General features: G+C 35.9%; 1 protein-coding gene across 16 annotated transcripts in view; it reads left to right on the top strand.

The window, feature by feature from the left end:
- GULP1 (GULP PTB domain containing engulfment adaptor 1) overlaps positions 1 to 22,959 on the top strand; it is a 329,862-nt gene that overhangs the window by 209,312 nt on the left and 97,591 nt on the right. For all 16 annotated transcript variants that reach the window (XM_069577023.1, XM_069577026.1, XM_069577024.1 and 13 more), the window contains 2 exons: positions 4,549 to 4,618; positions 10,818 to 10,879. In XM_069577023.1, coding sequence (XP_069433124.1) covers positions 4,591 to 4,618; positions 10,818 to 10,879 — 90 coding nt within the window. In that variant the 5' untranslated portion in view covers positions 4,549 to 4,590. The remainder of the gene's footprint in view (positions 1 to 4,548; positions 4,619 to 10,817; positions 10,880 to 22,959) is intronic.

Raw genomic sequence — 22,959 nt, 5'->3', positions numbered from 1 at the left:
CTGAAGATGACTTAGAATTGGGAGATTTAAGCAGAGAACATTTACAATAGACACTAATTAGATCCAGAAGAGCGTCAGAAATGAACCGAGTTCTCCCAGGAGGATTTTAGAAATTTCTTTTATATGGCAAGCAATGAAGTTCCAATTGTTAGCAACTACTTTAGAGTATTTAGCAATGTGGAGGAGTTAATGCAGGATCTAAAATTGTCTGACATTGTCTCAGGATTACCATCTTGAATTATATATTCAAAAAGCACACAAAAGTTTTGAGAGTAAAAAGAAATGTGTTTTATATGCATTCACAAGAAAAGAACTATTTTAACTTCACCTGGTTTTTCCCTTCTCTACAGAATTAAATCTAATGATTAGTCATCATTTCTTTAGCATCACCTCTGATCTCTTAGTGAACAGGATTTTAAAGTGATGTATGAGTTACATAAATGTGAAACATGTTTTAATCAATTTGAAGGTTTTTTTTTCTTTTAACCTTGAAAGAATTCCAGGAAGATTTGATATTAAATGTACTCATAACAATAAAAATGAAATTCAGAGCCAACTACTTTATAGCTTTTAATATTCATACCATACAGAGTTTCTTTGGTCATAACAGTGTAATTTAATTTTTAAAGCAAGAGCCTGGGCAGCAGGTTGCAAAGCAGGAAACTGCCATTCATTAAAAATTCACTCTAAACTTCTTCTGAACTGATTTATAAATATCTGTAGAAATTTACCAAATTTCTGTTGGTAAATAATTTTAAAACTTGTATATGATGGATTATTCTAAAAAAAGTGATTGTTGGCTTCAAACTTCTTTTACAATCAGGGCTAAAAAAGGTTAAACTTATAGAGTAAATGAATATGAAGTGGATTCATAGTGTTTGTCAATGTGTTTACTGTTTTTATGAAAAATTTTGGATTAAAATAATTTAATGATATCTACCTTTAATGTTTATAATGCACTTTAAAATTTTTATTTAGAGATTTTAAACTCCCAATTGGCTTTAAATAATGTTTGTATACATTGTAAATAATTTATTAATTGCAATTCTTTTCTTGATCACGCTTACATATCCCATTTGTATTTTGTACATAGCCAGAGTTACTTACTTGCCTCTGGATCCCTAAGAAAGATAAGAGTAAAACTGTACAATATATTATGATGTTTTATAAAGAAATTAAAAAGGACCTGAAAAGTCACTCTTTCAGTTCAGTTCAGTCACTCAGTCGTGTCTGACTCTTTGCAACCCCATGGACTGCAGCACGCCAGGCTTCCCTATCCATCACCAACTCCCAGAGTTTACCCAAACTCGTATCTATTGAGTCAGTGATGCCATCCAACCATCTCATCCTCTGTCGTCCCCTTCTCCATCTGCCAGCATCAGGGTCTTTTTCAATGAGTCAGTTCTTCATATTAGACTAGGCCTTTGTCAGCAAAGTAATGTCTCTGCTTTTTAATATGCTACCTGGGTTGATCATAGCTTTTCTTCCAAGGAGCAAAGGTCTTTTAATTTCATTGCTGCAGTCACCATCTGCAGTGATTTTGGAGCCCAGGAGAGTAAAGTCTGTCACTGTATCCATTGTTTCCCCATCTATTTGCTGTGAAGTAATGGTGCTGGATGCCATGATCTTAGTTTTCTGAATGTTATTTTAAGCCAGCTTTTTCACTCTCCTCTTTCACTTTCATCAAGAAGCTCTTTACTGTCATCTGCATATCTGAAATTACTGATATTTCTCCTGGCAATCTTGATTCCAGCTTGTGCTTCATATCCAACCTGGCATTTCGCATGGTGTATTCTGCATATAAGTTAAATAAGCAGGGTGACATTATACAGCCTTGACGTACTCCTTTCCCAATTTGGAGCCTTTCTGCTGTTCCACATCCAGTTCTAACTGTTGATTCTTGACCTGCATACAGATTTCTCAGGAGGCAGGTCAGGTGGTCTATATTCCCATCTCTTTAAGAATTGTCCACAGCTTGTTGTGATCTACACTGTCAAAGGGTTTTGCATGGTCAAGAGGGCAGAAGTAGATGTTTTTCTGGAACTCTCTTGCTTTTTCAATGATCCAGTGGATGTTGACAATTTGATCCCTGGTTCCTCTGCCTTTGGAAATCCAGCTTGAACATCTGGAAGTTCTTGGTTCATGTACTGTTTGTTGAAGCCTGGCTTGGAGAATTTTAAGCATGACTTTCCTAGCCTGTGAGCTGAGTGTAATTGTGTGGTAGTTTGAACATTCTTTGGGCATGCTTACCTTTCCCCATATATAATTAGGTGATCTGTTTCTTCATCCAGCTTTAGTTTTTTCATACTTTCAAGATGTTGCTGCTCAAGATGTCTTTTAGTTTGCAATGTTTCAGATGTGAAAGCTGCTGCAATCCTAATCTTTGTTCCTCTATACATAATATCTTCTTTTCTTTTCTGACTGCTTTTAAGATTTTCTCTTCATTCTTAGTATTGGTTTCTTCATTTTTCCAGAGGACTTGAATCTTACATTTGGATATATTATATTTCTTTACTGAATGTTTTTTTTTTTTTCTGCAAGTTTTGATCTTCACTTATTCCTTGAGGATAGCAAACATGTCTGTTAGCTTCTAGACATGTTACAGAAATATTTGGTCTTTATTGTATTACTTTGCATCTTGAATAATGTCTGGCACTGGGGGTCCGTAAATAATTTCTGACTAAATATCTTGTATTAATAGTGTATAGCATGAGAAGATGAGTAAAGTATGAGGTGAATAACAGAGTGATACTGTGTGTCATTATCTAAGTCTACAAAACAGTGCCTAATAATAATATTTATAATTCAGTTAACTATTTTAATTTTCCTCTTGGAGTAAAAATTCAAGGACATAAACAGCAATAATTTCACTGTAAAAGTGACTTTATGATAAAGATTAATTTCTCTGTTGTGCTTTAATTGTTATGTAGATTTATGGAGAGTGCTATGGACTGAATCCTTGTGTTCCCTCCAAATTAATATGTCAAAGCCCTTACCCCCAAAGAAATGCTATTTGGAGATGGAGCCTTTAGGATCTAATTGGGTAGAAGGTACTCATTAAAACCTGACCATGCTGGCACGCTAAAGTATGACTCTCAAAATTCCAGCCTCTACAACCGTGAGAAATACATTTCTGTTGTTTAGGCCACCCAGTCTAAGGTATTTTGTTATGGCAACCTGACCAGACCAAGGAAAAATAAACAAAAATTGTTACTGAGAACAAATAGCTAAAAATGTGGAAGTAGCTTTGGAACTAGATACTGGGGAGAAGCTTGAAGGGTTATGCAGTGCATGCTAGAAGAAAGCAAGAGTACTTTGAAGGGACTGCTGAAGACAGTTCTGGTAAGAGGTCAGGAAGAAAGGGAGAGAGCTGGAGAGAGAGTCCCCAACTTCCTAGAGAGTCCATAGCCAATCATGAACAGGATGTTAGTAGAAATACAAATATTAAAGCCCATTCTTTTAAGGTCTTGGGAAAAAAAATAGAACATGTTTTTGAACAATGGTGGAAAGGTGATCATTGTTAAAAAATGGAAAAAAAAAACAAACTTGGCTGAATTGTATTGTGTTCTACTGTTTTGTGGAGGGCAAAACTAGGAATCAACAAAATTGGATATTTAACTGGAGAGGATTTCTAAGCAAAATGTTAAAGGGGGAGCTTGGTTCTTTTTAAATGATTATAGTAAAATGTGAGAAAGAAATAAATTTGTTATGCACAAATTAATCAATGCTTAAAGGTTTGGAAAATTCTCAGTCAATTCATGTAGCAGAGAATAACCAGATTATGGAGAAACTGTCCTTTGATAAGATTAGTGTCTGTGTGATTCACAGACATAATCAGTTACTCTAACAGAAACACTGCTGGTTTCAGCTGAAGGAAATGCTGATGGGATGAAATGATGAAAATATTTTGGATTTCTTAGATCCCACAGGACAGGACCACACATCTATTTAGCTGTGACTGCACACTGTTCTTCAAGACTAGGGGTGCATCATCCCGGTGGCGATTCAGGAGTCATCAATGCTCCCTCTGTGGTTTCAGGGATGAGGAGCGGGAAATGCCCCATTGCCTTGGTTTCAAAAGATAGTCAGCAGCTGCCTGGAGTATCATGGGGCAAAGAGTTGCCCAGCATAGCATGGAGAGGGGGCATGATATCCACTTGTCATAAGCAGATGACTCTTGTTTATCCACCACTGCTGTTAATGACAATCCAAAACGTTGCCATACTTTTTACTGACAAGTTCAGGGAAAAGTTATCCTTCTTCCTTCTTAAATTTGCAAGTAAATATAATTAATGAAAGATGTATAAAAGAAAAAAGACAAGAATATTAAGGAACTTTGGGAAATTCCATTTGATATATTGTTCTTGTCTGCTGTGCCACTCATAATATTGAATACTTATGTTTATTCTTACCCATTGTCCTTCAGGATATTTCAGAATATTGTTTATAGACATCTAAAAAATTTAAAAAGACCTTGCAATTAAAATAATTTGCATAAAAGGTGTTGGTCAACATTCCTTTCAGCTTCAATATTTTATGTTTTTATAGGATATAAAGTTGAACTGAACATCAATTTGGTTGATCCTCATCATGAACCGTGCTTTTAGTAGAAAGAAAGGTAAGTGTACCCATTTATAGAACCTGGGAGTCAATTCAATATTATTGTGAAAATTAAGCAGAAATGTTAAGAAATCACTTTTTCCAATTATCGCACCATGTGACTCCAGAATGAAGTTAGAACAGAACAACCTGCAAACATTGCTAATTAACCTTCTTTGGTTATCAGCCTAATGAAAGTGTGGAGTTGTTTAATATATTTAGTCCAGAAAACATGACAATATATTCTTTGAAAGTTTTATTCTGTGGTGTGAAATTGCAAAAAATAGTGATCTGACTTAAAAAGTTAGTCCTAACTTCACTTTTCATAGCTGTAATACTAAATTTTCTGAACTTACATAGCTTATAGTGATTTAAATTAACTTATCTGTAGGTGTGTGTTTGAATGTACTCTTCACTTTTTATTGAAAACTGTTAGGATTGATGATAAGTGAATTGAGAACAAAATGAATTTGTTATTAATTTTAAAGTAGAAATTTAAAATACATATGAATATATCATAATTATCAGTACAGGAAGAAAGAAACAGCTAGTTGCATGTTATTTCTTAAAGGGCAGGGAAACATGGCATTTGACAAAATATTTCATGATATATTTATAGGAAAGATAGAAAAATTTGATAGTTTTATATAGTTCAGTAGAGTTAAAAAATGTATCTTGCCATTCTAGAAGGAGTTCTTTGGTGATGGGCACTGGGCTCTTTCCTGTTTAACATACTATAAATGTGTTGGGAGAGAATACTTAAATAATGCTACTCAAGTTCTTAGGGGACTGAAAGTAGCAAGAGATAATAGATGTAGTAGGAATATAGGTATATGGGGGGAAAATAATGAGTTAGTTCATAATCTACACTATAAACTTAATAAAATACTGTTAATTGCCAAACATGGGTTCTGAAAATACAACACTTCTATGCTTATTTCTATATTGTTATTATTTAGAAAATGCAGTTAATTGCTGTGTGGGTAAAACATGGCTAAACGTGGCTGTGTAGGTAAAATATGTAGGTAAAACATTCATAGGTAAAAAATAAAGTCAAAATTCCAGTTCATTTTCTGATGAATGAATAATGAACTGTCTTGAACCAGGGCATAGATCATTCTGTTCTACTCCATGTCCTCAGGCAGTGTGTCCTTGCTTTAAGGGATTGACACATTGTAACATGCCTGGTTGAAAAAGGCTAGGATGACTTCAGTGATGACTTGCATGACTTCCATGCAAGTGGAAGCATGGCTGAGAACCCATGGATGGTCTTGCAATGTTTGAAGACCTTTTAATGTTTGAATGCTGTCATTGGGTTATGGAACAAAGTTTAATAAAGATTGGTGTAAATCATAATGTCATAGATAAAATGTAGGCAAAAAATTCCAACAAAATTTTGCCAAAATACAGTGGAATTATTCAGAGTATTTTTTCTTTTCTGAAATGAGAGGTGTTCAAACATTTGGATATGGTTCAGAGGATTAATGTATTCAGTAGAGATTAGGTGATTTGAAGAACTTTCAGTCACTTTTCCCTGGTGGCTCAGATGATAAAGCGTCTGTCTACAATGCGGGAGACCCGGGTTCGATCCCTGGGTCGGGAAGATCCCCTGGGGAAGGAAACAGCAATCCACTCCAGTACTATTGCCTGAAAAATCCCATGGACAGAGGAGCCTGGTAGGCTACAGTCCATGGGGTCACAAAGAGTCGGACACGACTGAGCGACTTCACTTCACTTCAGTCACTTTTCAACCCTAGGAAACTAAGAATTTATTATTTTACTTATTTTTCAGAATAAGGGTAAGGCAAATGACATTTATTGTGCTTTATAGCTTGCTTCTGATTTAGAACGTATACCAAAAATAAATTCACATTTCTTTTTATTCCCTTTACCTAGTTAAAAAAAGTCTGGAAATAGTTCTCTGAACTATAGAAATATTTTTAATAAAGTAATAAAAAACCTTACATCACAACTCATCACTTTAAACATGCTATCATGTTTTTTAAAGATACTTCTAGATCGTCTCTTTTTTTCTAATTTTCTCTTCATCTGAAGGGAATTTGGAGTGATTTTTAGTTGAGAAATCCCAAGAGTTGGACAGTGAGATGAGTAAACAGTGATTGTATATTTGTCTTACTTGAAGAGAGTAGGAGTACAACTATAAGGAAAATTATTGATGTAGAGAACAAAGAAGCAGAGCACTTATTACTTCCTGTTTAGCTTCATTTTCTTTAAATTTCTTTGACTTCTCTTATTTTTCAAGTCTAATGATTAAATATCCTTAACAGAAAATTATTGATCAACATTTCACTTGAATTCAGTTGGAACTCAGTGCAGAAATTCTACCTTAAATTAACCAGTCACTTCAGATGCTTTCATTTAATAAAGCTGTTAAAGAAAACTTCTTGGAGCCTGTGCTCCAGTTTAAACCAATAGCACTATCTGTTGAATTTTAATTTGTGATGCAAAGGTGGAATTTTATAAGAGAATTCATACATATTGACCCTTGGAAACTGTAATTATAGCTCTAGAAAACATATAAGTCAAGTCATCTTTCCAATAACTACTATCAACATATGCTTCACTGTACTCTAAACAAAGAAAGATCATCTTCTGTCATTAAAAACTTATTTCACATATCCAGTTTACTCAGTTATTACATGCAAACTTGCTAAGTCATCTTGGCTCTCAGAAACCCAAAGAAAAGAGATTGTTATCTTAAACTTAAACATAATTTTCTTTTCTTTTTATTAAATCTCCCAGTTAGTAACTTGTCTGGTATTCTTTGAATTGGCCAGGCATTTCACTGATTCTCTTTTCAAATGCTTTAATAGTTGTTAGAATGGGTTTTCCAGGTGGAGCTGGTAGTAAAGAACCAGCCTACCAAAGCATGAGACTTGAGACATAGCTTCAATCCCTGGGTCACTGGGTTTGATCTCTTAGTTGGGAAGATCCCCTAGAGGAGGGCATGGCAACCCACTCCAGTATTCTTCCCAGGAGAATTCCATGGACAGGAGACTGGCAGGCTACAGTCCACAGGGTCTGAAGGAATCAGACACAATTGAATTGACTTAGCATGCACACAGGCAGAAGTGCTCATTGTTCTGAAAAAATCTGAATATACTAGAATTGCATCATTTTGGACTATTTTGAAGATCTCTGTAAAAATTATCTAACCTCATAATCATAGATTACATTTTAATGGGTGTTTTCTTTCCCTATGTTAGCTCACTTTTTGAATTTTTAAAATCCTATATTCTATTTATATCAAAAATAATTTAATTTAAAAAACAAAACATAGCACATGAATAAATGTGGTTAAATAATTCAACTAGTTATACTTTGTGTTCTTTAACATATGAGTTGATACACTGATGAGTAGGTATAATTGCAGTACAAAGCACTTGAAATTTCAATAATATTTAAATATAATTCAGTAATTTTCTTTTCATGAAAGACTGTATTCAGATCTATCCATTCATCCATCAGTACTTAGGTTTAAGTTTAATATATTCAAAATAGGTGCTTTCACTATGTTAAACTCTTATGATATGAGAACAGTGATGTTTCTTGCATCTTTCTAGATGAGCTCTAAATCTAAATACGTTTTGAACACCAGATTCATTGGTCCAGTAGTCAAAGTGGTTTGACACCTGTCAAATATTTTGAAATGCTGACATTTACTCTTATGTGAATGCTCACTATTAAGTTAGAGATTATATTTTAAAATTTCAAGAAAAGGAAAACATTCTAGAGTATCTATGGTCCTGTTTCCTCAGCAGTTCCCTGTGTCTAATATCTTCTGTGGGTCCATAAAATGACCAGAGCCCATCGTCTATACCCTCTCTGCAAGGTCAGCCACATCTATATAAGTTAGTGTATAGGTTTGTTCTTTTTTTTTTAATTTCTTTTGCCAAAGTATAAATTAGAATGATATTAACGACTCATTTTGGAAATCCTTCAGGTTTAATAAGTGCAGTACCTATACTAGAGGTATGAAATGAACACCCATTAAATTGTCTGCACTTGGTGTGTGGGTGTAGATCTTTTGTCATTGTAGCAACTGCAGCTTATCCACTGGTAATTTAATATTGTGATTATTTCAGTCTTTCACCAGTAACAATTGGATATACCCACCCTCTTTTTAGGTTACTGCAATAGGAGACTATAACAAAGGCAGTATCATCAGTTTTCAAATAATAGTGTCTTATAGGAAAAAGCAATTATCTCTCTGCCTCAGGATTGGAATGAACCATCATATTCAAAGTTTAGTTAGACTTTACATCCTCCTGAGCTATGTTTAGTGTCTTGGAAAAGGAGACATGAAAGTAATTGTTTAAGGGTAAAAAAAGAAATTAGATATATTTTTAGGTTTCCTGAAGGCAAGTCTTTGGTATTTCATTACTTTGATGTACACTATTGTGATTATTTATTTTAATATGCAAGTGCAAGACTATTTTCCACATCTAGGTATAAATTATTCTTGAATTAGTCATATCACTATTCAGTACCAATCGTAAAATCCATCTTTAAAATGAAAATCCATACAGAAATAGAAGTTTTATACATCAGTGTCAGTATACTAATACTGCTTTTTGAACCATAGGATGTATTGCTTCTCAGGATATTTCACCCAAGTGCAGTTGTCACGTGTCCACTTCAGCAGTCAGAAAGAGCCCTAAATTGCACCAAGAGCACAGGATTTTATAGATCCCTCATTTTTGTCTTCAAATATTTTTTGAATATTGCATTGTAACCCATAACATGTTTCATATATAATGCAGTATCCTTTAAAGGGTTTAAAATAATTAAAATTCCAGAAATGTATGCCATTTTCTCTGTCTTCACATTCCCCCAGTTTGATAACATATTAACGGTATTGAACTTACTTCAGTTACCATCCTTTTTAAATGTTCTTAATTGAATGTTAAAAATGCTTTGTTAGTAACCTGATTTTTATTTTAGTGTGTACTTATATAATATTTTTCATGGTTAAAAATATGTCTTTAAATTTATTCAGTTTATAGTACTGATTCAAAATTTTTGAATTCCCATGAGGAATAAAATACTCACAAAAATCTACTTAAGAAGACATAATATATTTGAAGTTTGAGAAGTTTTACTACAGACAATTGCAGTTTGTAAAAAAAAAAAAATCAACAAATTTGACTTGTGTAAACATTAACATGTTTTGCTTTTTTCTTGCTTATATGTTCCACAAAATGTTTTGGAAGATATGTGGAATATATAAATCAAATTCAAAAATTGAATGAAAAAATTATTTTTTATTAATGTTAATAATGTATAATACAAATTACTTTAAATATCTTCTATTCTTTTAGTTACTTTTATTTCTATTATTCTACTATGCTCAATCGCCGAGTTGTGTTCAACCCATTGAAAATACCCTGCCAGTCTCCTCTGTCCATGGAATTTTTCAAGCAAGAATGCTAGAGTGGTTGCCAGTTCCTCCTTCAGGGGGATCCTCCCCCTCCAGGATCACACCCAGGTTTCTTGAATTGGCAAGGTGGATTCTTTACTGCTGTGCCACCTGGGAAGCTTCATTACTCTACTGTATTAACTTGAGTTGTGTAATAATTTCAAATTACTGCATTTAAGATTATTTATATCTGAAACACCTGGTAGTTGACACTCAATCAATGTTTCTCTAAATCGAGACTAAAAAAACTATCCTAATATTAATTTTTAAGTGAATTTAGCAGATTGATTTATTTGTTTTGTATAAATGTTTGTTAGTTTAATGTTAAAATGTCCCCTTACAAATTGTCAGTTTTTGATACTAAAGAATAATAGTCATGAGTAAAGAGCAGATTACTATTTATTGAAAAAGTAATTAGCAAAAATAGCCTATAATTCATGAGACTATCAAGTGAAAGAAGAAAAACATAGTTATTCACATGATTGATATAATTACTCATAGCCCAACTGGTTCCTAAAAATATATTCTTTAAAAAATTCAGATTTGTTTTATTATTTGAAAACTTATAAAAGGAAAAGATTTTTAACTTAAGGAGAGAATCTTATAATTACTTTGTGGTTATATTGTTCTTATATCTGACTAGCTGTTCTTTCTCACTTTAGCAAAACTGTCTTAGGAGTGCTCCCACCCATATCAGACTCTTTATAAATGCTAATGCATGAATATGACACCCTTAGAACCTATGTTTTAATTTAACATTGTGTATTCTTCATTGCAGACAAAACATGGATGCATACTCCTGAGGCTTTATCAAAACATTACATTCCCTATAATGCAAAGGTAAAATAGTTCATATGGTGTTATTGAATCTTATTTTGCTATAGTATTATTGCTAGTTTATGATTGATCTTAGAAAGATTGTTTATGCTTTGATATTTCTTAGTAGATAATCCCTGAAAAATCTTTGCATAAATAAATTTTGTAGCATATAATAAGGGAAGTTGTTTTACTTCCTAAATAAGTAGTCTTTTTATAATTTCTGTTTAAGTCACGAGTGTATTTTCTTCAAATGACTTTGGCTTTTGTTAAAATTATTTGCAGTATCATGGCCTATAAGAAACAAAACAACAAATAAATTAGTTCCTTTAAAAATACTTAATGTTTCATATTACACAGACAAATATAAAACTAGTCTGGAAATGAGCTTCCATTTTAATGAATGCAATTATAACACAAAAAAGGGAGACAAACAAAGCTTAAACTATTGAGAAAACATAGGAAAAGTACATATTTTGTATGAATCTTTTGTTCAAGTCCTGCATTTTAATAGAGAAGTAGAAACAATCCATACTCCGTGTCTTCAAAGATTTGATTCACTGCTGTTGTTGGAAGACTGTCCAAATGAATGAATGCCATTTACAGAAGGGTCTTTAAAGAAAGATGTTATTTTATAATTAATGAACACAAAACATAGAGTAGATTTCAGAGAAGTCTGTTTAAATTTGGAAGAGACAGAAGTGAATTTTAAAGAGTTGTATTTAGGAATAAGAGAGTGGGCCAGACTTAAGCAACTTCAGAAATGGCAGGGGAGGAAAAAGAAAATGGTAAAATTATTTTCATAAACAGTGAACAGTGGATTAGTGGTATATAAAGAGATTAGTTATGAAGAACTATTTCAGGAAAGATTTTCTAAAAAATTACTGAATGGAGAGCTCTATGGGAAACCTCTAGAGCACTGGTCTGAGTCTGAATCAGCAGGAAGCAACATTTAAAAGGCCATCTAGAAGAAATTCTTCTAGAGGGTTGCTCAGCAGTGAGCTTTCTAGCGTGCAGCAACTTTATGTTTTCTGCCTGACTGTGCAGCAAAGAAAATGCTCAAAAAAATGCTTTCTCTGTAAAATTAACATACCGGAAATCACTGTGATGCTTATGAATTCCCCTGTAAAGTTAACATGAGGATTGATTGCCATGAATTAGCATGAAAAGTTTACATAACAGCTTAAGAGAAAAAAAAAGTTAATATTACCCATCTCTTCCACACATATTCCTCATGTTAGCTATTGCTACACTGCATGAAATCCTCATAGAAAAAAATTTAATGTAGAAAACCACTATAACTTTAAAGCCCATGCTCAATTCTTTTTCTGTTATCAATCATAATAAAATTAAATCTTTCATGTGAAACTACCAGACATTATTCACTTTTATAAATGATTGAAGTACCTCATTTTAAAAACTAGTTTATAAAGGATTGAAAAATGTTACTGTAATTAGAGCTATCATTAACTCTTTGCATAATGTGACAATGGCAATCCGCCTGTCTACATGGCTAAGTTGCCTGTGCTGATTCATGGGCCCATAACAATGGTAAGACATCCCGCAAGAAGCAGAGGGCCCAGCAACATCGTCCACACTGGGGTCAGTCAAATGTGGAAGAGCAGGTTGGTTCCATTCCTTCTCATGTGGTCTCCTGAGTGAGATCATGTGGACCGAGTAGCATTAAAAATATTTGAAGAATATTATTTTTTTCTGAATTTTCCTCTCTGTGGCACTTTAAAGATTGATTGTTTAGTAGTTGTATTTGAAAATGTTCTCTGTCTCTTCCTAGAGTAGATGTCACTTGCAAAGCAAATCTATGTCCATAGGAAATACCTTGGGGCAACATAATCTATAACCAGATTGCCTTGGTTTAATCTTGACTCCAAAACTAACTACCTGTGTGCTGCTGCTGAGTCTCTTCAGTCGTGTCCTACTCTGTGTGACCCCATAGACGGCAGCTCACCAGACTCCCCCATCCTTGGGATTCTCCAGGCAAGAACACTGGAATGGGTTGCCATTTCCTTCTCCAATGAATGAAAGTGAAATATCAAAGTAAAGTCACTGTAGTTTGGGGCAAATTATCTAACCTTACTATGTCTATGGTTACTAATCTGTAAATAAGGATAAGAGTAATTTTTCAATTAGAATTTTTATAGATATAAAGGTGTTACATGAAGTCTTAAAACAGTATCTGGAAAAAAATTACTACTCGTAAATGTTCAGTTCAGTTCAGTCGCTCAGTTGTATCCGACTCTTTTCGACCCCATGAATCGCAGCACCCCAGGCCTGCCTGTCCATCACCAACTCCCGGAGTTCACTCAAACTTACATCCATCGAGTCAGTGATGCCATCCAGCCATTTCATCTTCTGTCATCCCTTTCTCCTCCTGACCCCAATCCCTCCCAGCATCAGACTCTTTTCCAATGAGTCAACTCTTCGCATGAGGTGGCCAAAGTACTGGAGTTTCAGCTTTAGCAGCATTCCTTCCAAAGAACACCCAGGACCAATCTCCTTTAGAGTAGACTGGTTGAATCTCCTTGCAGTCCAAGGGACTCTCAAGAGTCTTCTCCAACACCACAGTTCAAAAGCATCAATTCTTCGGTGATCAGCTTTCTTCACAGTCCAACTCTCACATCCATACACGACCACAGGAAAACCATAGCCTTGACTAGATGGACCTTTGTTGTCAAAGTAATGTCTCTGCTTTTGAATATGCTATCCAGGTTGATCATAACTTTCCTTCTAAGGAGTAAGCGTCTTTTAATTTCATGGCTGCAATCACCATCTGCAGTGATTTTGGAGCCGAAAAAAATAAAGTCTGACACTGTTTCCACTGTTTCCCCATCTGCTGCTGCTGCTGCTGCTAAGTCACATCAGTCGTGTCCGGCTCTGTGCGACCCCATAGATGGCAACCCACCAGGCTCTGCCATCCCTGGGATTCTCCAGGCAAGAACACTGGAGTGGGTTGCCATTGCCTTCTCCAGTTTCCCCATCTATTTCCTGTTAAGTAAGGGGATCAGATGCCATGATCTTAGTTTTCTGAATGTTGAGCTTTAAGCCAACTTTTTCACTTTCCTCTTTCACTTTCATCAAGAGGCCTTTCTGCCATAAGGGTGGTGTCATCTGCATATCTGAGGTTATTGATATTTCTCCCAGCAATCTTGATTCCAGCTTGTGCTTCTTCTAGCCCAGCGTTTCTCATGATGTACTCTGCATATAAGTTAAATAAGCAGGGTGACAATATACAGCCTTGACGTATCCCTTTTCCTATTTGGAACCAGTCTGTTATTCCATGTCCAGTTCTAACTGTTGCTTCCTGACCTGCATATACGTTTTTCAAGAGGCAGGTCATGTTGTCTTGTATTCCCAGCTCTTTTAGAATTTTCCACAGTTTATTGTGATCCACACAGTCAAAGGCTTTGGCATAGTCAATAAAACAGAAGTAGATAGTTTTCTGGAACTCTCTTGCTTTTTCGATGATCCAGCGGATGTTGACAATTTGATCTCTGGTTCCTCTGCCTTTTCTAAACCAGCTTGAACACCTGCCTATAAGTAGTACTAAAGACTTTACCAGCTTTAAGTATAAATTTTGAAATAAGAATGAGGAGGGGGAGTTTCTTAACAGAACAATTAATGTTAATAGAAGAGATGATCCACATATAAGTTTAACCTCATGTCCTCATTGAATATGGTGTCTTAACGTGATTTCTGAAACATGCTTAATAACATGGTGAGAGTAATGGAAACATATGGTAAAGTGTAAACATAGATTTATTTGTGCATATGTACTTATTCATTTGAATTGAGCTACTAATTTATGGCAGGTTCTGACTGAGACAATAGGAACTGATTAGTGAACCAAATAGATAAGATCCTGGCTTCCTGGGACTCACCTATAATAAGCAAAATGATAAGAGTTTTTAAAGAGACAGCTAATAAGGAAACAGTGTGTGTATTTTATGGATAGAGTGTTAGTGTTATTTATTTAGCATACTACATATTATGTAGGAAATACTTATTCATATGAATAATGTAGTATTAACACAGTATTTTATTTGTTAATACAGTATGCCAGCCTGTAGGTATTACTATGTAGAAAAGTAAAGCAAAATGTTGAGGGTTGGGAGAAGCGGGAAAGAGGGTGCTGTGTTACGTGAAGTAGTCAGGGAAGGTCTCTGAAGAGGGCAGAGGGCTAAGGGAAGTGAGGGAGTGAAGCCTGTGGCTGCATTTGCAGGTCAGCTGTCACAGGCTAGGTAGGACCATGTTTGCCTAGCCAAGGACCAGCCAGGCCCCGGATGGTGGAACTCAGTTGATTACAGAGAAGTAACAGTAAACACATGTGGAGCAGAGCAGGAAGATCAGAGTATGTCCCACAGTTCTTGAGGGCTCAGACCATGCTACCCCCAAATATGCCACTTGATTCGTTTAAAAACAAGTTACTTAAAAAGTCACAACACAGGAGGGACACTCTAACCCTTCTTTCTGTCTCCCTGAAAGCACTGAATAAATCTCTGGTGTTAAACGTAGGTCCCGCCTGCCTGCATTTGAAAGTGGAAGGGCACCCATATTACCAGAGATAGGGGACTTAAAGGAGGAGCCTATATACACCAACCTCGTTACTGCTTTAATAGCACAAGCCCAAATTCTGTTTAGATTCTTCACTGACCGGACACTCTAAACCCAGGTTTCTTTGTCCTGTTAGTAGCTCACAAGTTTATGTTTCTTTGCTAAAAAATATGAAAGTATAAAAGCTGCCTGCTGTGGACACTTCTTAAGTCCGGTTCTATTTTTATGAGACCTCATTGTACATGACTTAAAATATGTTTCTTTTCTCCTATTAATCTGTCTTGTATCAATTCTATTATTAGTCCAGCCACAAGAATTCAAGAAGGGTAGAGGGGGGAAGTTTCCACCTCTCCAGCGTCGATCACTGTAAAATTTGAGAAACACTCAATTTAGCGATTTTTGAGAGAAAGAGTGACAAGAAGTGAAAGAAGCTTTTAACAGAAATTAGCTGTAAGAGGCAAAGGTGAACACGCATCAGGAGTCCAGTGGAGAGGCCCACACAAGGAGAGTGACTGTGGCTTGATGCTGGGCAGGAGCCGAAGGAGAAGAGCAGTAGGCATCTGAGTATAAGACAAAGCTGATAGGCTCTATAGGTGGATAGTGGATTAGCTTTCTATTTTTGATATTATTAGAACATTTAAGTGTAAATTTAAAGGTAACTTTTGACCACCCTTAAGGAAGACTATGGGACTTCCCTGGTGGCTAAGACAGTAAGGAATCCGCCTGCAATGCAGGAGACCCAGGTTTGATCCCTGAGTCAGGAGGCTCTCCTAGAGAAGAGAATGCCTACCCATTTCAGTTATTCTTGTCTGGAGAATTCCATGGACAGAGGAATCCGGTGGACTTCAGTCCATGGCTGCAGTCCATGGGGTCACAAAGGAAGACTGTAGTGTTTTCCATTCCTCCCATCTTTTGGTGAGACTGCTAAACTGTCCTTTCTATAAAAATATGAAATATTGGGAAACGTTTAATGAACTTATTATTCTGTTGGTGTGAGATAGTCATTTCTCACATGAAGAATTGTGATATCGTTCATGAAAAACATTTATTTTTTAAATGCTTTATTCTAAAATATATAACTGTCTCCAAAAAGGATGATGTATTTATCTTTTTATGAAATATCTAGCTCTGTCAGAGAATATAAGAAAGCAGTTCTTGAGAGATTATACTACTTTGCACCATGTGGCAGTAAAGAGTCAGCATTCCTTGATTATCTGCTTACTGTGTTCCAAGTTCTGAAAGTGAGCGAATCCAAAACAATCAGAAACATGGATCTTGACCTTAAAGCCTTATGACTTACTTGGAGAGAGAGAACAGGCACATGAGACAAAAGGTTTGGAAGAAAACTAAATAAATGATGACCAACATGTAAAACACGAAGGTCAAAGAGAGGTTTTAAAAAGAAAGACACATTTCATTGATTTCTAGAGGTATCATAATTTCATACATGAAGCACATATTATTTGCCTCTTGGTATGTTTGACAAGAGAGAAGACTCAGCTGAACTGTGACCCTCTAGATCTTCCTCAGTGAGTGAGTTGTGTAGTTTCTAACCAGGGTTTTTCAATCTTCACAGCCTGATCTCCCTCAGCATTTATAGCCTGTAAGCTCTTGCTTGGCTTAAAAACAAAAAGAACAACAAAACCAGAGGGAAAACAACAAAGAACAAAAAACCGATGAAATCACAGATATGACAGTGTTTACAACCTGGGTATACTAACGCTGAGTTAGTTGAAAGCCACATCTTAAGCCACTTAAGTTTGAAACTCCAGCTAAATGTATGCAATAGTCATTGATACGGGGAAATTAAAATCTAGATTTGTGGTATTGGTATGCTCAGATGCAGCCCAATAACTCCATTAATGCTATCAATTTAATAGACACATAGTAGCTGCAGTGACTGGAACAGCCAATTCTCAAACTTTTTTGTTGCTCAGTAGCTAAGCCATGCCTGAAGCTTTGTGACCCCATGTACTGCAGCATGCCAAGCTTCCCTATCCTTCACCATTTCCAGAGTTTGCTCAAATTCATGTCCATTGGGTCAGTGATGCCATCCAACCATCTCATCCTCTGTTGCTCCCTCGTCCTTCTGCCCTCCATTTTTCCCAGCATCAGGGTCTTTTCCAATGAGTCAACTCTTTGCATCAGGTGGCAAAGTACTGAAGCTTCAGCTTCAGCATCACTCCTTCCAATAAATATTCAAGGTGATTGACTTTAGGGTTGACTGCTGTCCAAGGGACTCTCAAGAGTCTTCTCCAACACCACAATTCAAAAGCCATCAATTCTTTGGTTCTCAGCCTTTTTTATGGTCCAACTCTCACATCCATATGTGACAATTGAAGAAACCATAGCTTTGACTATTTGAACCTTTCTGGAAAATGATCTCTCTGCTTTTTAATATGCTGTCTAATTTTGTCATAGCTTTTCCTTCAAAGAGCAAGAATCTATTAATTTCATGGCTGCAGTTACCATTTGCAGTGATTTTGGACCCAAGAAAATAAAGTTTGTCACTATTTCCATTTTTCCCATCTACAATGCTAAGATATGTTCAAACTACCTCACAATTGCACTCATCTCACACAGGCAAAGCCATTGTCAAAATTGTCCAAGCAGGGTTCAACAGTATGTGACTGTGAACTTCCAAATGTTCAAGCTGGATTTAGAAAAGGCAGAGGAACCAAATATCAAAGTGCCAAAATCCGCTAGATCATCAGAAAAGAGAGTTCCAGAAAGACATCTATTTCTGCTTTTATTGACTATGCCAAACCCTTCAACTGTGTGGATCACAACAAACTGTGAAAAATTCTTGAAGAGATGGGAATAGCAGACCACCTGACCTGCTTGCTGAGAAATCTGTATGGAGGTAAAGAAGCAACAGTTAGAACTGGACATGGAACAACAGACTGGTTCCAAATTGGGAAAGGAGTATGTCAAAGCTATATATGTCACCCTGCTTATTTAACTTATATGCAGAGTACATCATGATAAATGCTGGACTGGATGAAGCACAAGCTGGAATCAAGATTCCTGGGAAAATATCAATAACCTCAGATATGCAGATGACACCACCCTTATGGCAGAAGTGAAGAAGAACTAAAGAGCCTCTTGATGAAAGTGAAAGAGGAGAGTGGAAAAGTTGGCTTAAAACTCAACATTCAGAAAATGAAAATCATGGCATTTTGTCCCATCACTTCATGGCAAATACATGGGAAAACAATGGAGACAATGACAGACTTTATTATTTGGGGCTCCAAAATCCCTGCAGATGTTGACTGCAGCCATGAAATTAAAAGACGCTTACTCCTTGGAAGAAAAGTTATGACCAACCTAGACAGTATATTAAAAAGCAGAGACATTACTTTGCCAGCAAACAACTGTCTACTCAAAGCTATGGTTGTTCCAGTAGTCGTATGTGGATGTGAGAGTTGGACTATAAAGAAAGCTGAGGACTGAAAAATTGATGCTTTTGATCTGTGGTATTGGAGAAGACTCTTGAGTGTACTTGGACAGCAAGGAGATTCAACCAGTCCATCCTACAGGAAATGAGTCCTGAATATTCATTGGAAGGACGATGTTTAAGCTGAAACTGCAATACTTTGGCCAACTGATGAGAAGTGACTTATTTGCAAAAACCCTGATGCTAGGAATGATTGAAGGTGGGAAGAGAAGTGGATGACAGAGGATGAGATGGTTGGATGGCATCACCAACTTGATGGACATGAATTTGAGTAACCTCCAGGAGTTGGTGATGGACAGGGAAGCTTGGCGTACTCCATGTGGTTTCAGAGTCAGACACAGTTGAGAGATCGAACTGAACTGAACTGATTTGCCATGAGGATTGGGACTGGATGCTATGATCTTAGTTTTTTGAATGTTGAGTTTTAAGCCAGCTTTTTCACTCTTCTCTTTTTACCTTCATCAAAAGTCTCTTTAGTTCCTTTTCACTTTCTACCATTAGGGTGGTATCATCTGCATATCTGAAGTTGTTGATATTTCTCTGTGTAATCTTGATTCCAGCTTGTGCTTTATCCAGCCTGGCATTTCACATGATGTACTGTGCATATAAGTTAAATAAGCAGAGTGACAATATACAAGCCTTGATATACTCCTTTCCCAATTTGGAACCTGTCCAATATTCCATGTTTGGTTCTAACTGTTGCTTCTTGACCCGCATAAAAGTTTCTCATTAGACAGGTTAGATGGTCTAGTATTCCTGTCTCTATAATTTGCCACAGTTTATTGTGATCCACACAGTCAAAGGCTTTAGTGTAGTCAATGAAGTAGAAGCAGATGTTTTTCTGGAACTCTCTTGCTTTTTCTATGATTCAACAGATATTGGCAACTTGATCTCTGGTTCCTCTGCCTTTTCTAAACCCAAGTTGTACATCTGGAAGTTCTCAGTTCATGTACTGTTGAAGCCTAGCTTGGAAGATTTTCAACATTACCTTGTTAGCATGTGAAATGAGTGCAGTTGTGTAGTAGTTTGAGCATTCTTTGGCATTGCCCTTCTTTGGGATTAGAATGAAAACTAACCTTTTCCAGTTATATGGCCTTTGCTGTTTTCAAATTTGCTGGCATATTGAGTGCAGCACTTTCACAACATCATCTCTTAGGATTTGAAATAGCTCAAGTGGAATTCCATCACTTCCACTAGCTTTGTTTGTAGTAATGCTTCCTAAGGCCCACTTGACTTCACACTCCAGTCAAACTATCTGGGTTCAAAATTCAGCCCCCCCAGCTCTTAACTGAATTATGTAACTTTTCTGTCCCTCAGTATTCACATGGACGGGGAAGCCTGGTGGGCTGCAGTCCATGGGGTCGCTAGGAGTTGGACACAACTGAGAGACTTCACTTTCACTTTTCACTTTCACCCATTGGAGATGGAACTGGCAACCCACTCCAGTGTTCTTGCCTGGAGAATCCCAGGGACAGGGGAGCCTGGTGGGCTGCCGTCTATGGGGTCGCACAGAATCGGACACGACTGAAGCGACTTAGCAGCAGCAGCATTCTCATTTATAAAATGAAGTTAATAATTGTGCCTACCTCATTGAGTTATGATGTTTAAGTGAGTTAATATATTTCAAAAACCCCTTTGGTCTATGTCTTAGGTATCAAGAGTTTATTAATATCTTTATTATAAAAAAATGTTCTGTCAACTCTGGAATTGGAATGGCTGTTATTATCTCTTGAGAATAAATTAGCCTTTGCACTATTATCTGAAAAACAGCCAAATTCTTAGAATACATCTCTAAGCATGTATTCTGAGATGAGAATACATCTCCAAGTCCTTAGTTAGAATTCATCATCTAATACAGATATCATCTCCTTTTTTACAAAAAAAAAATTGCATCAGAAACAGTGAGAACAGCCAGGGTATGTATAGTGGCTAACCTGAAAATTTCAACTAGGGAAGGAATGGCTATTCCTGCAAGCATGGCAGGACATTCAGTGCTGCTGACATTGTAGGTTAATATACAAGAGATGGCTTTGATTGTTATAGAAAATTACCATTGTAATCACACTTTCCTATTTTTCTGAGTTTTCAACAACTGCATTCTGAAACAGGATGTTAATGTGAGGATCATCTGGGTTTTAAATCAAATACAGAAATATAAGGAAGTCCATATCAACCTTTTAAAACTGTTACACATTATTATAAGTAAGATGTTAATGAAAAGAGAATATTAAAACCTTATGTGGTCTAATGAACCATGGTAAAGGAAGGTTTTTAATATATACTTAATCATTTTACTAATGATTCTCAGATTATTTTTAGTGAATATATGGTAAATAACCCTTCAATGAAATGTTAATATGGGTTTTTGACTGAGAAGAATATTTGAATCTGAAAAATAAATGGTATTTATAGCAAAGTCAGAAAATAAATAAATAAGTAAAAGGTACTCCCTGGTGGTCTGTGGTAAAGAATCCACCCAGCAATGCAGGGGACATGGATTTGATCCCTGCTCTGGGAAGATTCCACATGCCGTGGACCCACTAAGCCCGTGTGCCGTAACTGCCGGAGCCGCTGAGCCATGACGACTGAGCCTGCACGCCTAGGGGCCATGCTGTGCAGCCAGAGAGGCCGCTGCAGTGGGAAGCCTGCGCAGCACAACTGGAGTAGCCCCTGCTCACTGCAAGAAAGCCCTCACCCAGCAACAAAGACCCAGCATAGCCAAAAATAGAAATGATTACATATCTTAAAAGGAAGTCAGGAAATAAAAATATTCACATTGAACCCTGTGGAATCATTAAAAGTTGGGCAAAAGATACATCTTTGTAATCAATGAGATGAATTGCTAAAACATTCAAAATAGTTTAGAATCCCAAATTCAGGAGATTCTTTACAGCAGCTTTGTAATAGGTGGAATCATTCGCATTCTCCAGTTTTGCTGGTTGTAGATACCAGGGAGGATGAAAAAACCTGAAGAACTCAATTGCATTCTATGTAATCCATATTATTTGTTCACAAGTGTTTAGTTAGTCTCAAAACCACTTTAAAAAATCAATTTTAAGTAATACGTTTAAGTAAATTGTCCTAGATTTTAGAATAAGTTCTCAATAATGCTAATATGCACAACTTATATTCATTCCAAACTTCTTAAAATCTGTTGAATGAGCATATAAATTAACTGACCTTTCATTAAAAATGGCGTATACCATTATATTTATTGGTAATAGTCCTGCATCTGTAACCATTTGGAAATGTCCTTTTGTGTGCCACATCTATACTGACAGATACTTAAAAGAAACTTAAAAAACTGTATTATTTTTCCATTGCCTTCTTTAGAGTGAGAAGATATAAGCATTTTTCATGTTAAACAATGTAAGGACAAATAAGAATATAGTAAAAGCAGGAAGTTTGTTGAATTAGAACTTTATGGTTGGTATTTGCTTATAAAATATAGGAATAAATGGGGAAAAAAGATGATAGTAAACACTAAACATTACCTAACTTCTCAATTCTTGAGATGAATTGATAAAATGAATTTTTGAAAATCATAGGCCTATTTTAAACCCCCACCCCATGTTTTCCCAGGTAATTGAAATACTTCTTTCTAATTTTATTTATTATTGTCATATTTTATTAAGACATAATTGACATAGAGCATTATTTTAGTTTCAAGTGTACAACATAAAGATTTGATATTTGTATATATTGTGAAATGATCACCACAGTAACTAAACTGAACTGAAACATTCGCTCGGTCGTGTCTGACTCTTTGCGACCCATGGACTGTAGCCCACCAGCTCCTCTGTCCATGGAATTCTCCAAGAAAGAATACTGGCGTATTCCCTAGGAGATCTTCCCGAACTGGGCATTTAATAGGTATTAAACATAATGTTGAAGATTGTCATCATTGTGAACTATTACACTATATGAGAAAGCTCAAGTATGGCTGTTAGATATTACTGAATAGAAACTAAAAAATCCCACATTAGTTATCCCTTATGTTTCACTATGAACTACAGTATCTTACCAAAAAAAAAGATATTATATGTGTTACAGGTGCAAAGACTTTTAGTGTTGAAAA

The sequence above is a fragment of the Ovis canadensis genome, chromosome 2, assembly GCF_042477335.2.
Source record: "Ovis canadensis isolate MfBH-ARS-UI-01 breed Bighorn chromosome 2, ARS-UI_OviCan_v2, whole genome shotgun sequence".
Classification (NCBI taxonomy): Eukaryota; Metazoa; Chordata; class Mammalia; order Artiodactyla; family Bovidae; genus Ovis; species Ovis canadensis.
Note: the sequence above shows the minus strand (reverse complement) of the source record. Positions and strands in the feature narration are given on the sequence as shown.